Consider the following 12,803-nt stretch of genomic DNA (forward strand, 5'->3'; position numbering starts at 1 on the left):
TTAGTTTCTTCATCTATGAAATAGGACTAAAGCAGTACTATGCCAACAAAGTTGTAGTGAGGACCTAATGACTTACTATATGTAAAACTTTTAGAACTGCACGTAGTAACCACTCCAAAGAATGGTAGTTATTTTCATTCTTACTGTTATTGTTGCTCTCTGATTCCTGTGTCGTGTGGAAAGACTAGGTGTTTCTGGAGGCCAGGGACATTATCATATTCCTCTTTGCATTCCTCCTAATATTGTGCGGGGTATACCAAGGGTCTATAGACATTTCTTGGAGTGTACAGTACCTTATACGTGTAGGGTGCTCCACAATATACAAAGGCTGGCAACGTTATCGCCCATTTAAACCTCATTACAACCTTGCGAGGTCCTTAATATCCCCATTTTACAGGTGAAGAAACTGAGAAGTAGATATTAAATGAATTGTCCAATGTCACACACGGCTGGCAAGTGGCAGAGTCTCTAACTCCAAGGTCAGTGAGAAAAAAGTGCAGGGATGCCAGAAATTCGGAAAGTTTTCTTTTCTGGCCCAGGTAACTACCCTTCCCCCTTCTACTTCCTTCTTCTTGCTGCAAAAACATAGACATTCAGGACTGTGCAAGCTGGAAAAAAGAAAAAGGAGGTTTCCATTCTCCTAAGGACTGATTTCAGGAGAAGGTTATTAATACAAGATATCCTCGGCCGTGACCGTGGCCTCTTCTATCTTGGTCTTAATCTCCGGGAGGGGAATCTGACTGATGGCCACCACAACCAGGTTAGTGGCGTGGGCTGAGGCGCTGGCCACGCAGATCCAGAACGACTCTTCATACTCTTCCTCCACCACCACAAAGCGGAAGAGTTTCTCCTGGAAGTTGGCGATTCGTTCTGTCAGGTCGTGAAATTTTACCGCGGCCATGAAGCTGGCGATGGCCAAGGCCACGACTCCGCCTGAAACCCAGAAAGGACACCCTCATGCACAGCTCTTTTCCTTGCAATTCAACCACTAGATGTGAGGTGGTTTTTCTGTGGCACAGGCAACAAACTTGCGGTGTAAAACACACTTAGGGCAACACAAATTTTAAAATGCTTTTAAAAGCAGCAGATAATCCACTGTGTGAGGGGCGAGAGGTGTGGGAATAAGCTTCCTATCAGATCTACTTTGAGTCTCGACCCTGCTACTTTTTCCCTTACCCAGGGCGGGGCAGGGGTGTGTGTGCACATTTGGATAAGCTCAGTTTCTAAGTATTTCAGCCTGTGTATGTAGACCTTGAGGCTTCTGAGGGAAGACACAAGAGCATCTTAACTGGGCAGATTGGGGGATCAGAACGGAGGGCTAGACTGTTCTCTCCTCCTCAGTTATCCTGTTTCCAAGCTTAATGATAAGAGGAGATAAGAGAAGGAGGAAAGGAAAGGAGAGAGGAGAAAACTGGAAGGATTCCAAACTTCATGTCCTTCCCTACCTATTGCTTCAGACTTTGACCTTCCGGGTTCCCTCTGTTTCTCTTTCTCTCTCCATTTTTCTCTCTCTCTTTCTCTCTACTTTTCTCTTGCCCTGATTTTAATTAACATTTAAAAAACACATTTATTATGCCCTTTGTTTAGATTATTACTTCTTATTGAAGAAAATTTGGACTCCAGAGAAAATCAAAAAGATGAAAAGACAAATTTACTTTTTTCCTAAAAGGCAAATATAAACACTTTGAACACTTTAGTATATTTCTTTACATTTCCATCTCTTTAACAAAATTAGTATTATGGTACTCTTACTGCTTTACACTTGATTTTCTTCCCTTACTTGAATATTTTTCCATGTTGTTAAATATTCTGTTAAAGCACCACTTTAAACTGTGTATGATGTTTTATACTAGCGACACACCTAATTATTTTAAGTTTAATTAAGTGTGACCTAATTTCTGGATATCTAGATTGCTTCTAATTTTTTGATATTATAAAGTGCTGAAGGAAACTCCTTTTAATGTACATTTTTTGTGCTCTTTTCCTGTTATTTCCTTAGCATAAATTAATGTTTGGAATTGTTTAATCAAAGGCTACTCATATTTTTATGCCTTTTGAGAGTAAAGTTTTGTCAAATTGCGTTTTTTAAAATACTCTTGTCAATAGAGCTTGAGAGTACTGTCTCTCTGAGGAAGGGAATTGACAGAGATAAGCATTTATTTCAAAAGCAGGATTGAGCACTTTCTACATGCCAACCACTGTGAGCATTCAGGCAGAGATAAACAAGTCTACATGGGAGTGAGCCACATTTATAAGAAATTCTACAGGATGGCCAGAGTCTGCAAACATAGGCAAATACATAATAAGTGATTTACTGACATTACATTCTAATGCATGATAAAACAACATTACTTGTTTCTATACCTTATGGTCATCCTGTATAAAGTAAAAGGTAGTGAGGGGTTATTGCCATCAGGATACCTTGACCATTTGACTTGGGTTTTCTGAAATCAATTCTTGGGATTTTGTTACTTTCATTACAGGTGATTTTTTCAGTGCCAAACTAAATGTGAATTAATTTCTGTATATCAGATACTCTCCGAAATCAACACACACACACACACACACACACACACACACACACACATACACTCACACACATCTTTTGTCTTGGTTTTTGTCTTGGAAAATAGGTCATGGTGGTCATAGATGATTAAAGAAAGGACAAAAGGCTTAGACTCAGTTATACCTGGGTTGGAATCCTGCCTCTGTTACTCATCGTTGTGTGACTTTGGGTGCATCTTTTAATTTCTCTGAGCTTCAGGTTCTTCACCTGTAAATATGGGTCTAATAATACCGCCTCATAGAGAGGTTGTGAGGTTTACACGAAATAAGGCATGTAAGCCCCCCAGGTCCCTTCTCTTCTGTCCTTTGTGATGTTCCTTCAGAATCACAGCAGCAGTCCCACATCCTCACTCATCCCACGGTCCCCTCTTCTTCACCCACAGCTCTCTGTCTTCCCTCTTCTCTCATCCCGACCTCTCTTCGCTGCTCTAAGTCCTCAGCCACTCATGCACGCTAATACTTCAGTTCTTTATGATGACAGAGATTCTTCAACTTTTAGTAAAAAGGATATTCATGCCTATCAAGGAAGTAACAGACCCAGGGAAGTGAAGGCTGAGGTGGGGCATTTTAATTCCTTCATGCCTTCTGCCCATCTACTTGGAACTCAGCCTCCTGATGGCATGGACAGGAATCTCTCTCCCCAGGGGTCTTCCTTACCTGCGAGAACGTTCCATAGACAGATGCCCCCAGGGCCGTTGACTGCCCGGTACGGAACCTGGATCATGTTGAGAATGGCAAAGCCCATGCTGACCAGAGCCAGCACCAAGGCCAGGAAGAGGAGCAACAGAATTGTCACGTGGAGGACTGCATTGAGCTCCTTCACCAGGTGTGGGAAGACTGGGGAGAGAAGACACAGCCAAGATGTCAGCCTCAGAGCTTGGCTCCAGTTCGTACGTCCCAGGCTTGCTTACCATGAAGGCTTTAGCAAAGGGGAGTGAGGGCAAGGCAGCAAGTGCTGGGTTTTCAAAAAGCAGGAGACTTCCTGAGATGAATTCATGGCCCCCAGATTTACTACTTATCAGTTGGCCAACAATCTTCTCTTCCTTGGGGTGGATGCAAAATCAGAATGTGCCCCAGCCGGGCATTTAAGTTGCATCGGCCTCGCAGCTCTGGGATCTGGTGTGAGTTAATCCGTACAAGCTCCAGATGGTGTTGCTTTAGCAAAGGAGGCTGGCAAGAGAATCAGTCAAAGAAGGCTGATCGATCACAAAGCTTTCATTTGGGTCAGAGAGTAGCCTTCATTAAATCAGAAAAGTAGAAGTGGTCTCACGTATATCATAGGAGTATAGAAGGGTGCAGCAAAGTGAAGCCTAGATCTGGCATCCAAAGTTCCAGGTTCAAATCCCAGCTTTGCTGATTTGCCACAATTATAAAATATTTAGGATCATCTAACCCTACTTCTCCTACCCATCTTACAATATTGAGGGGGTCAAGTGAAGGGCATAGGAATAATCATAGTGCCCACTTTGTGGGCACTAAAGCAAAGCTAGGAGCATCATTTTGGATTCCCCATAATGATTCAGTAAGATAGACATTAATTCCCTGTGTATGATGGGCATGTAATTCTCATGTTGCACTTTATTAGAATATTAATTTGCCATATTAATGTGGCAGGATAATTTAGTAAAATATTAATTTGGATTTGTTTTCTCTATATTTCTCTCTATGTGAAGATTAAATGATATATCATAGTAGAGTGTCTAAATATTGTCCAAGAAAGAGTCTGTTCTCAAAAATGGCAACTGTGGTTGTTGTTGTTATTTTACCCTCTGACTTGGGAAGAGTCATGTGACTTCTCAAGCCTCAGTTTCCTCATCAGTGTAATGGGGATAGTAATAGTTGCATAGGAGTTGAGTGTAATCAACATTTACTGAGCACAGTCAGGGGCCAAGCCCTTTACGTCTGTTATCTCATCCAATCCTTGTGACAAGGATATGAAGATTGTATTAAATGCCCTTACCCAAAGGCTTGGAGACACTAAGTTCCTTGTCTTTGGGCAAGGTGATCCTGAACTCTATCTAGGACCAAAGTCCTATATATCACATGGTATATAGAGTTTAGAGTCACTGATTTCAGTTATTGTAAATGAATGGTTTAAAATGATGAAAGCTAAAAAACTCCTGGGCAAACCCCTTCCTCTGCAGCTACTCCAAAGTTTCTACTGAATACCTCCTCATCAAATCTGGGTCCATCTTGTGAATTCCAACCTCCCTGCTTAATTACTTGATACAACTGACCAATCCGTCTTTGGCCCCAGTTGGGAGCCAGGACTCAAAGATTTCCAGGTTCCATTCACTCCCTGACCCCCTCCCGCTCTGGCTCCTTTGTTGGCTCACCTGCCCATTTTTATTCATAGAAGCCTGGTGTCTTGCAAGCCTGAGAACAAGAATTTTTGTCCTTCTTCCTTTGAAGTGTCCTTTCCACTCAGAAGTGTCCAGACACTCCACAGTTATGTCTTCAGTTCTGATCTAGCTTTCTTTCCAGTTCTGTATTTCCATGTATATTTATCTCCATGTGGTTATCTCATCAGCATCAGAAACTTTACCCCAGAAAATGAACTCCTTCTCGCGGGGTTTTTTTTCTGTAGGACTTCTCTCTTCCATTTCCTTTCCTTACATTTCAGTGTCCTTTAGATTTTTTTTTTCATTGCAAACTCGCAGCACTTTTTCATTCCAAACATGGTAGCTTATGCCTGATTACCTAATTGTTTCATAATCCTCTTTCTTGCCATGCAACCCTTAGGACACATGACCAGCATAATAATCCTCACCAAACACTTAAACTAGAAACTCATCACCTGTGTGATTGGCAAAGATCAAAAGGTTTGCTAATTCACCATGTTAATGAAGGTGTAGGGAAGGAGGCAGTTGTCAAAACTTGTAGGGATATTAATTCATACAATGTCCTTAGAGAGCAATTTGGCAACATCTATCACAGCAATTTCATTTCTAGGAAAAGCACTCCCACGTGTGCTCAAAGCTGTATATATCAGATATTCATTACAGTAGCAAAAGATTGGAGAAAAAACCAAAACATGAGTCAATAGGAGATTGATTTAATAAATTAAAGCACAATCACACAAAGCAACTTATAAAAAGAATTAATCATATCCATATAATGATATGAACTCATCTCCAGGTGTGATTTAATAAAAAAATTGAGAAATAACCATATTATGATGATGGGGCAAGGGGATTTGGGGCATATGGAGTGATATGGAGAGGGATGGTGAAAGAACACCCAGTCCTTAGCTTCCACGGTAGGAAATGTATTGACTATATTAAAAAAGCAAATCTTTACTGGCAAAGGGCTGAATCTCATTCAGCCTCCACAATCATGGGCCACACTCCAAGGCTCTAGATCTCCTAGTTAATTGAGATCTTATTATTTTTTATATATGTCATTATTTAGAAATTCAAATCTTTCCTCTCGAGTTTTCATGCATCAGTTCCTTCTATTAATAATTTCTTTAAGGGGTGACTCTACTTTTGCTCTTGTCACACAAGTGCCATCCCAGGAGACCTGTTGCCTGCTTGCCTTTCATATTTGTACCCAGTTTCCAAAAGTTTGAGACATGTCTGACTTAAGGATTACATTTAAGTTTCCAGCTTGAAATCCATGACCATAAATGCATATGATCCATGGTGACAAGTGACAATAGCTACACATATTGAGCACAGACTGTGTGCCAACACATATACACTTTCTCTCTTTCACTGCTCATGGCAACCTCCTCTCACTCCTACAGATGCATAAGTTAGAGTCCTAGAAATGAGAAGTTAAATAGCTTAGTCAGGTCACCCAGCCAAGAAGTGCTGGCTTCAGGATTTTGCCGTAGGACCTATTGCCGGAAAACCAGATAACTTGGATAAGCAAAGATTTAAAAGTTTAATCCTAGTACAGCTGGAGGTCTAGAGGTATTTTTTTGAATTTGAATAAATATTCTTATGGTGTACATATTAAAGCTAACTCACGTGAATCCCAGAAGTGATTAATCATCCTGTCAGCAACTCAAATTAGATATCTAATTATTAAGTAATTTGTTTGCTCCTTACTCCAGAGAAGTCCAGCAGTCCCTTTTGCCCCAGCAAGGCAAAAATTAATTTTAAAAAAGAAATAATTGATAAATTGGATTTCACTAAAATGCAAAAATTCTGCCCTGCAAAAGACAATGTCAAAAAAATGACAACACAGCCACTGCAATGGGAGAAAAGAGTTGCAAAAGACACATCTGAGAAAGGACTGTTATCTAAAATGGACAATGGTAAGAAAAGCCTGAGATTTGAAGTCAGATCCAGGTCTGGCTGTTGATGGAATGCTTGGGGGTGGGAGATGAGGGGGGAACCAGTAAATTAAAAATGATCAAGTACATACTATGTATCAAGCACCACATCAGGTGCTTTTACAGAAATTATTTCATTTATTGATTTCTCTGATCCCCAATTTCCTCATCAGTAAAATGGGCATAAATAAAATCTCTCCTCTAGCGCAGGGTGGGTTGAAGGAAATGAACAAAGAGGTGACAGCTTGAGACATTAATGTGTCACTGCCCGGTGCTCATTTACTGCCTTTCTCTTTCCCAGATGGAAAGCTTCTGGAGGGCAGACACTCCTCTGTTTAGTTTATCCCTGTTTTCCTAAAAGCGCCAGGCCCATAAATACAGTACAGCTGAATATGTGAACACTGCTAAATTAGCGTTTGTCCCTTTCTTTCCCCAGCCGCTCAAACTGCTAGATTGATTTGTTTTTATTTCAGAAAGACTGGGTATAAAAATGGATCTTAATTATGATTATGCTGTATAGTTCTCTGTTTTTCTCCATGATTGGTTTGGAAATTAGCTCTCTTGGGTGATTCTAGGGGAGACCCCTATGAAGGTGCGAATTGAGGCTGTTTGTCCACGAGACCCAATCAAACTTTCCTACTCCAGTTTACAAAGCACTTTCACACCCGCCTTCTCCGCTGATCTGCACATGGGCCCTGGGAGCAGGGATTTTTTTTTTTCTTTCTTCGGAACAGCAGTGACAGTAGCAGGAAAATCCTGATTCCAACTTGGGGTTTGGGGGCTCTGATACACCCCATAGCTGCCTCACACAAGTAGGTGGTACTGGCTCTAGGAGCTGTACATCTAAAGGTAGAGAGACTCACCTCTGAGGCTAGAGAATGTGGTAACAGACACGGTGTCCCTGGGTGTCATTGGTTTAAAACCAGCCAAAGCCAGGAGGAACCTGGCCCCAGCTCCCGGTGCAAGTTTTCAAAAAGAATCACATCATGGTTATACACCCTCCTCTGGGACACCACCCAGGGCAGCCAGAAATAAAACTTTCCTGAGTATTATCCTGCTCAGAACTAATATTTAAAAGTCCTTTATGATTCTTACACAGTTCTGATGTTTCAGAGAGCAGACCATGTTAGATGAACCCAGAGGGCTTTTTCCCATAGTCACCCCTCTGAGAAGGAAGAGGGAGGAGGGAAAGGAACATGTACTGACTGCCTCCAGTGGGCAAACAGTAAGTGCTCATTTGCTTAGCTTATGGCTTCCAGGGCTAGAGGTAGTTTGCATTTCTGTGAGCTGGGGTGGCAGGGGTTTAATTAGCATCACAGTGGAAGGGCCCAGTCTTGTCTAGCTCTCCTTTGGCCTCCTCCTTCTGCAAAGCCTGTCTCTGCTTCACCAGAAACAGTGCTTGTGCTTGGTGACCTCCTTAATTATCCTAGGCCCACCATCTGCCACTCCACACCCTCTGTTATGGGTTGCATTCTGTACCCAGCCTCAAAAAATGTGTTGAAGTCCTAACCGCCATCATCTCAGGATACGACCTTATTGGGAAATAGGGTCTTTACAGAAGTAATCAAGTGGAAATGAGGTCATTAGGGTGAGCCCTATTCCAGTAAGACTAGTGTCCTTATAAAAGAGGGGAAATTTGGACACTGAGACGGTCGTGCACAGAGGGAAGACCATGTAAAGAGACTTAGGGAGAATGCCATGTGTAGAGTGGAGTAATGTTGCCACAAGCCAAGGAATGTCTGGGGCTACCAGAAACTGGAAGAGGCAAGGAAGACTCCTTCTCCTAGAGGTTTCAGAGGGAGAACGGCCCTGTCAACAACCCGATTTTGGATTTCTAACCTCTAGAACTGTGAGAGAATAAATTTCTGTTATTTAAGCCACCCCGTTTGTGGTACTTTGTTATGGCAGCCCTAGGGAACTAACACACCCTCCCAAATGACCCCTCAGTCATTTCGGACAGGAGCCATCCACCTGCATCCTCCCATCCTGGGGAATTCACATCCATCCACCACCTCCCCAACATCCAGAATTTGCTGAATTCCGGGAGAACAGTAAAGACTACTAGGGTAACCCGCCGCCTTGGGAAAGTTGCCAGTCACAGATTCCCGAGGGAGCAACACACAGTGGAGGGTGGGAACTTTAGGGTAAGGCCGACCAGGGTTGGGGCCTGGCTCTGGCACGCATGGCTCTGTGACCTTGATCAAATTGCTTAACCTCTCTGAGCCTTATTCGTCTATGTGGCAGGTTTGTGGAAGATTAGTATAGCATAAGTCACATGTCTGGCATCTTGTACATGAACATTCAGTACAAATGAGTTTAAAAGTACTTTATTGATATTCATTCAACCAATGTTTTTGAATGTGTGCCAGGCACTGTTCTAGGGGCTTGGGATCATCAATGGACAAGATCCTTGCCCTAATGGTGCTATATACCAAAGGGGTGGAGACATAATAAATAATAAACATAACAGATAAATAAATGATCTAGTGTGTAAGAAGGTGGTTATGATGGTAACGTGGTATATCATGCTATATAATTACATAATTATATGGGCTATTTTTATTATGTTCCCTGAGCACTGGCTTGCTTATTAAAGTCTCTGGAGTATTGCTGCTATTGAATCTATTGCTCCCTTGTTCAAGCTTTGGAACTTCCTTTGTGACGTTTGTTAATTTCAATTCCCTACAACTTACACACTACTAGATATAAAGTAATCAACAAGGACCTACTGTACAGCACAGGGAACTTTACTCAATACTCTGTAATAACCTATATGGGAAAAGAATCTGAAAAAGAATGGATATTTGTATATGTATAACGGAATCACTTTGCTGTATACCTGAAACTAACACAACATTGGAAATCAACTATACTCCAATATAAAATAAAAATTTAAAAAACCCCTATTATCTACAATTATTTTAAAAATTGTGCCATTTCCCCCTTTTTGTGTGTGTATTTGTGGTTTTGAAACAACCTCAAACTTCAGAAAAATTATAAGAATGGTACAAAGAAATTTTTTTTTCCTTCTGAACCATTTGAGGGTAAATTGCCCCTCCAACCCTGAGCACTTCAGGGTCAATTTCCTCAAAAAGGACGTTGTCTTTCACAACCATGATACAACTATCAAAATCAGTAGGTTGGGTTTCCCTGGTGGCGCAGTGGTTGAGAGTCCGCCTGCCGATGCAGGGGACGCGTGTGCGTGCCCCGGTCCGGGAAGATCCCACATGCCGCGGAGCGGCTGGGCCCGTGAGCCATGGCCGCTGAGCCTGCGCGTCCGGAGCCTGTGCTCCGCAGCGGGAGAGGCCACAACAGTGAGAGGCCCGCGTACCGCAAAAAAAAAAAAAAAAAAAATCAGTAGGTTAACACTGGCATATGACTGCTGTTTAATCCTGACACCCCGTTCAAGTTCCACCAATTGTCCCAGTGACATCCTTTATAGTAAACTGACCCAGCTCAGAACCAAGTACTGCATACAGCTGTCATCATCCCCTTTTAGCATGTCCTATTTCTTTGTTTTATTTTTTTGTTTATTTCTTTATGTTAAGTGTGTTTTCAGCTTTTTATGTTATGTTTTTAACAGAGCTTTTCAGTATCCCTGGTCCAGTTTAATTGCTGGGTAAATATAAATATATTCCCAGCGATATTTTTTCTTGCTATACATAACAAATATATATATCCTTCACGTATATAAATGATGCCAATTTGTATCGTTATATTTGTCAATGGTTCCAGCTTTCTGTCTTTATACGTTTAATAAGATACCCTGGCCAGGATTCTAAAAACCACAGTTATGAAATATAGAAATCATTTAATGAATAAATCCCTTATCCCCTTGCATTTGCATTTTGTTGATTAATTATGATTTTGTAGGATATTGTTCTCACCAGCAATCTAATTGTATGAATCTAAAGATGTGCAGAATATTGCCTTTTTTGTTTTGGTTTTTCCTTCCCAGAAGATCCTTCATAAGCTGGTCTTGGATTCCTGCTCTATCTGCCTGCTGAGCAGCTCTGCTGTGACGCTGGATGGCCGCCCGCCTACGTCAGTACCTGCTCACGTTCATGGACAGCAGCCTTGCCCGAGGTCTCCTTGCCAGGAAACATCCGGGTTGGGCTTTGAACCCAGATAGTCTGATTCCAGAGCCCAGACACACAGCCCTTTTGCTTTTTCATGGACTCTGACGCTTTTATATAAATAGAAGTGGAAGGTTCATTTCAGCAGGTCGTCTACACCCGCAGGCCACACTGGCTGAGCATACCCAAGTCGCGTGACCTGGGTCTAAAGTTTTCTGCTGGGTGACCTCAGGCAAGTTTTGTAACCTCTCCAAGCCTCGGTGTAGTCCTCTGCAAAATGGGAATGTTAATAATTCCTTCTTTATACATTTGTTATAAGGCTTAAAAGAGACAAACCATGTAAAGCACTTAGTAGAATGTCTGACACACGTAAGCACTCCATATTTTTAGTCATTATTCATAGAGGTAAACTACAAAGATATACAAATCCCTATTTCTAATGTTTCTATAAGCTGCCACAGAAAAAAAAGGTCTCTTCTGGGTGCTGAACAAGAGTAAGTCCTTGGCTTACTGTGGATTAAGTCATTATGCCTTAGACTGTAGTGGCACTTGAATTTCGCATTTAGACACAAGCACCCTTACGAATATTTAAATATAAATGTTCTAAAGCAGGTTTCGTGCCCCCCAGTATACTCACTCGTGAATTGGGACTGGCGGCCCCCGAGCCCGCATTGCCGCACCTTACAACCGCGGAAGAGTCCGTAGTAAATGTCCCCAATGAATTGGACCAGCTCTGGATCTGTGGCATTGACAAGATCAACTCCAGTCTGACAAAGGATTTTCCCACTCAGCCAGTGGGGCACCGCCAGGGCAACGATGATCAGGATGAAGGAGGAGAAGCTGAGTAAAGATGCCAGCCCATACCACGTCTTTTTGAACCATCCAGGCATCCTGGTGGGTGCAGGTCATGCCCCAGGTGTCTGAGCAACAGCAGGGGTCCTTGACATCTTCCAGACACTCGGCAATCCCCTGCTCTAGGGTCAGCTCTCCCAAACACACTGTTTCAAGATTTCAGGTCCATTTCCTGGGCCTCCCTCAGCGCCTGCCTCCGCAGCCCATGTTTACTACAACTGCATTGGAAGTCTCTACAGAGACGTCTTCACCTGACTGGAATGTAGAGGAGTGTGTTACCGAAGGAAGTAACCCTATATCCCCCACTAGACTAAGGTTTCAGCAGAGGGCTTAATTGTTCCTCGTTTCAAGTTTTTGAATAACCCTGGTGTGGACCTCTTAATGACAAGGAAGTTATTAGCAGGCATAACCAGGTAGATCTGACTATAAAGAGATGCTAACCAGTCTCAAAAAATGCATACGGTAGAAGGAAAACAAAAATGGAATGATTAGCACTTGAACATTGCCAACAATGCACCGTATCAAATGTTGATCTCTTTGATGCATGCCCTGGCATTTCCTTCTCTAAAATATCACTGCTGTCAGAATCCCTAGAAGTGTTATTAATACCACAAAATGACCTCTGTTCTCAAGCCTTTTAATTGAAATGTGTAAACAAGGCTTTATGATTCTTAAATTTATCACTGGGTTAATCTGCTGCGGGTAAACTTGCAGCCTGAGTCAGAGTCAATTTGTGACTGTTGGGGAAACCTGGACCCCATCACTTACAGCCCCCCTTTATCTCCACCCTTCCCCCCTGCCCCCACCTGTTGTGTCACCTGAAACGGGAAAGGAAAGTGTTTTTCTAAAGTGTTAGCAAATAATAATCTCCCATCACCCTGCTGGGGTCTTTGTCTCTCCTAAGAGTGCAGACCTTTTTCTTTTGATTTACTGGCACAAGGAATGAAATATTCCACAATTTCTATCTTATACTGTGGCTTTAAAATTTTAACTTTTAGTCTATTGCTGAATGTCAACTTCACGTCATG

The 12,803-nt window shown here is 42.1% G+C and overlaps 1 protein-coding gene across 1 annotated transcript; it reads right to left on the reverse strand.

The window, feature by feature from the left end:
* Positions 1-667: 667 nt before the first annotated feature.
* CLRN2 (clarin 2) lies at positions 668-11,813 on the reverse strand. Its single transcript, XM_060083933.1, has 3 exons — positions 11,561-11,813; positions 3,223-3,402; positions 668-933 (listed from the first exon to the last, which is right to left on the reverse strand). The coding sequence occupies exons 1-3, from the start codon at positions 11,811-11,813 to the stop codon at positions 668-670; spliced, it is 699 nt and encodes a 232-aa protein (XP_059939916.1).
* Between the last annotated feature and the right edge of the window lie 990 nt (positions 11,814-12,803).

Source organism: Mesoplodon densirostris, chromosome 1 (assembly GCF_025265405.1).
Source record: "Mesoplodon densirostris isolate mMesDen1 chromosome 1, mMesDen1 primary haplotype, whole genome shotgun sequence".
Lineage (NCBI taxonomy): Eukaryota > Metazoa > Chordata > Mammalia > Artiodactyla > Ziphiidae > Mesoplodon > Mesoplodon densirostris.

Bases quoted from the DNA above. Each gene is read 5' to 3' on its own strand.
- CLRN2 (XM_060083933.1), bottom strand. From the start codon at position 11,813: ATGCCTGGATGGTTCAAAAAGACGTGGTATGGGCTGGCATCTTTACTC. The intron at 3,403-11,560 runs GTGAGTATACTG...TTCTCTCCCCAG, and splicing joins CCGCCAGTCCCAATTCACGA to TCTTCCCACACCTGGTGAAG. The intron at 934-3,222 runs GTAAGGAAGACC...TCTGGGTTTCAG, and splicing joins TCTATGGAACGTTCTCGCAG to GCGGAGTCGTGGCCTTGGCC.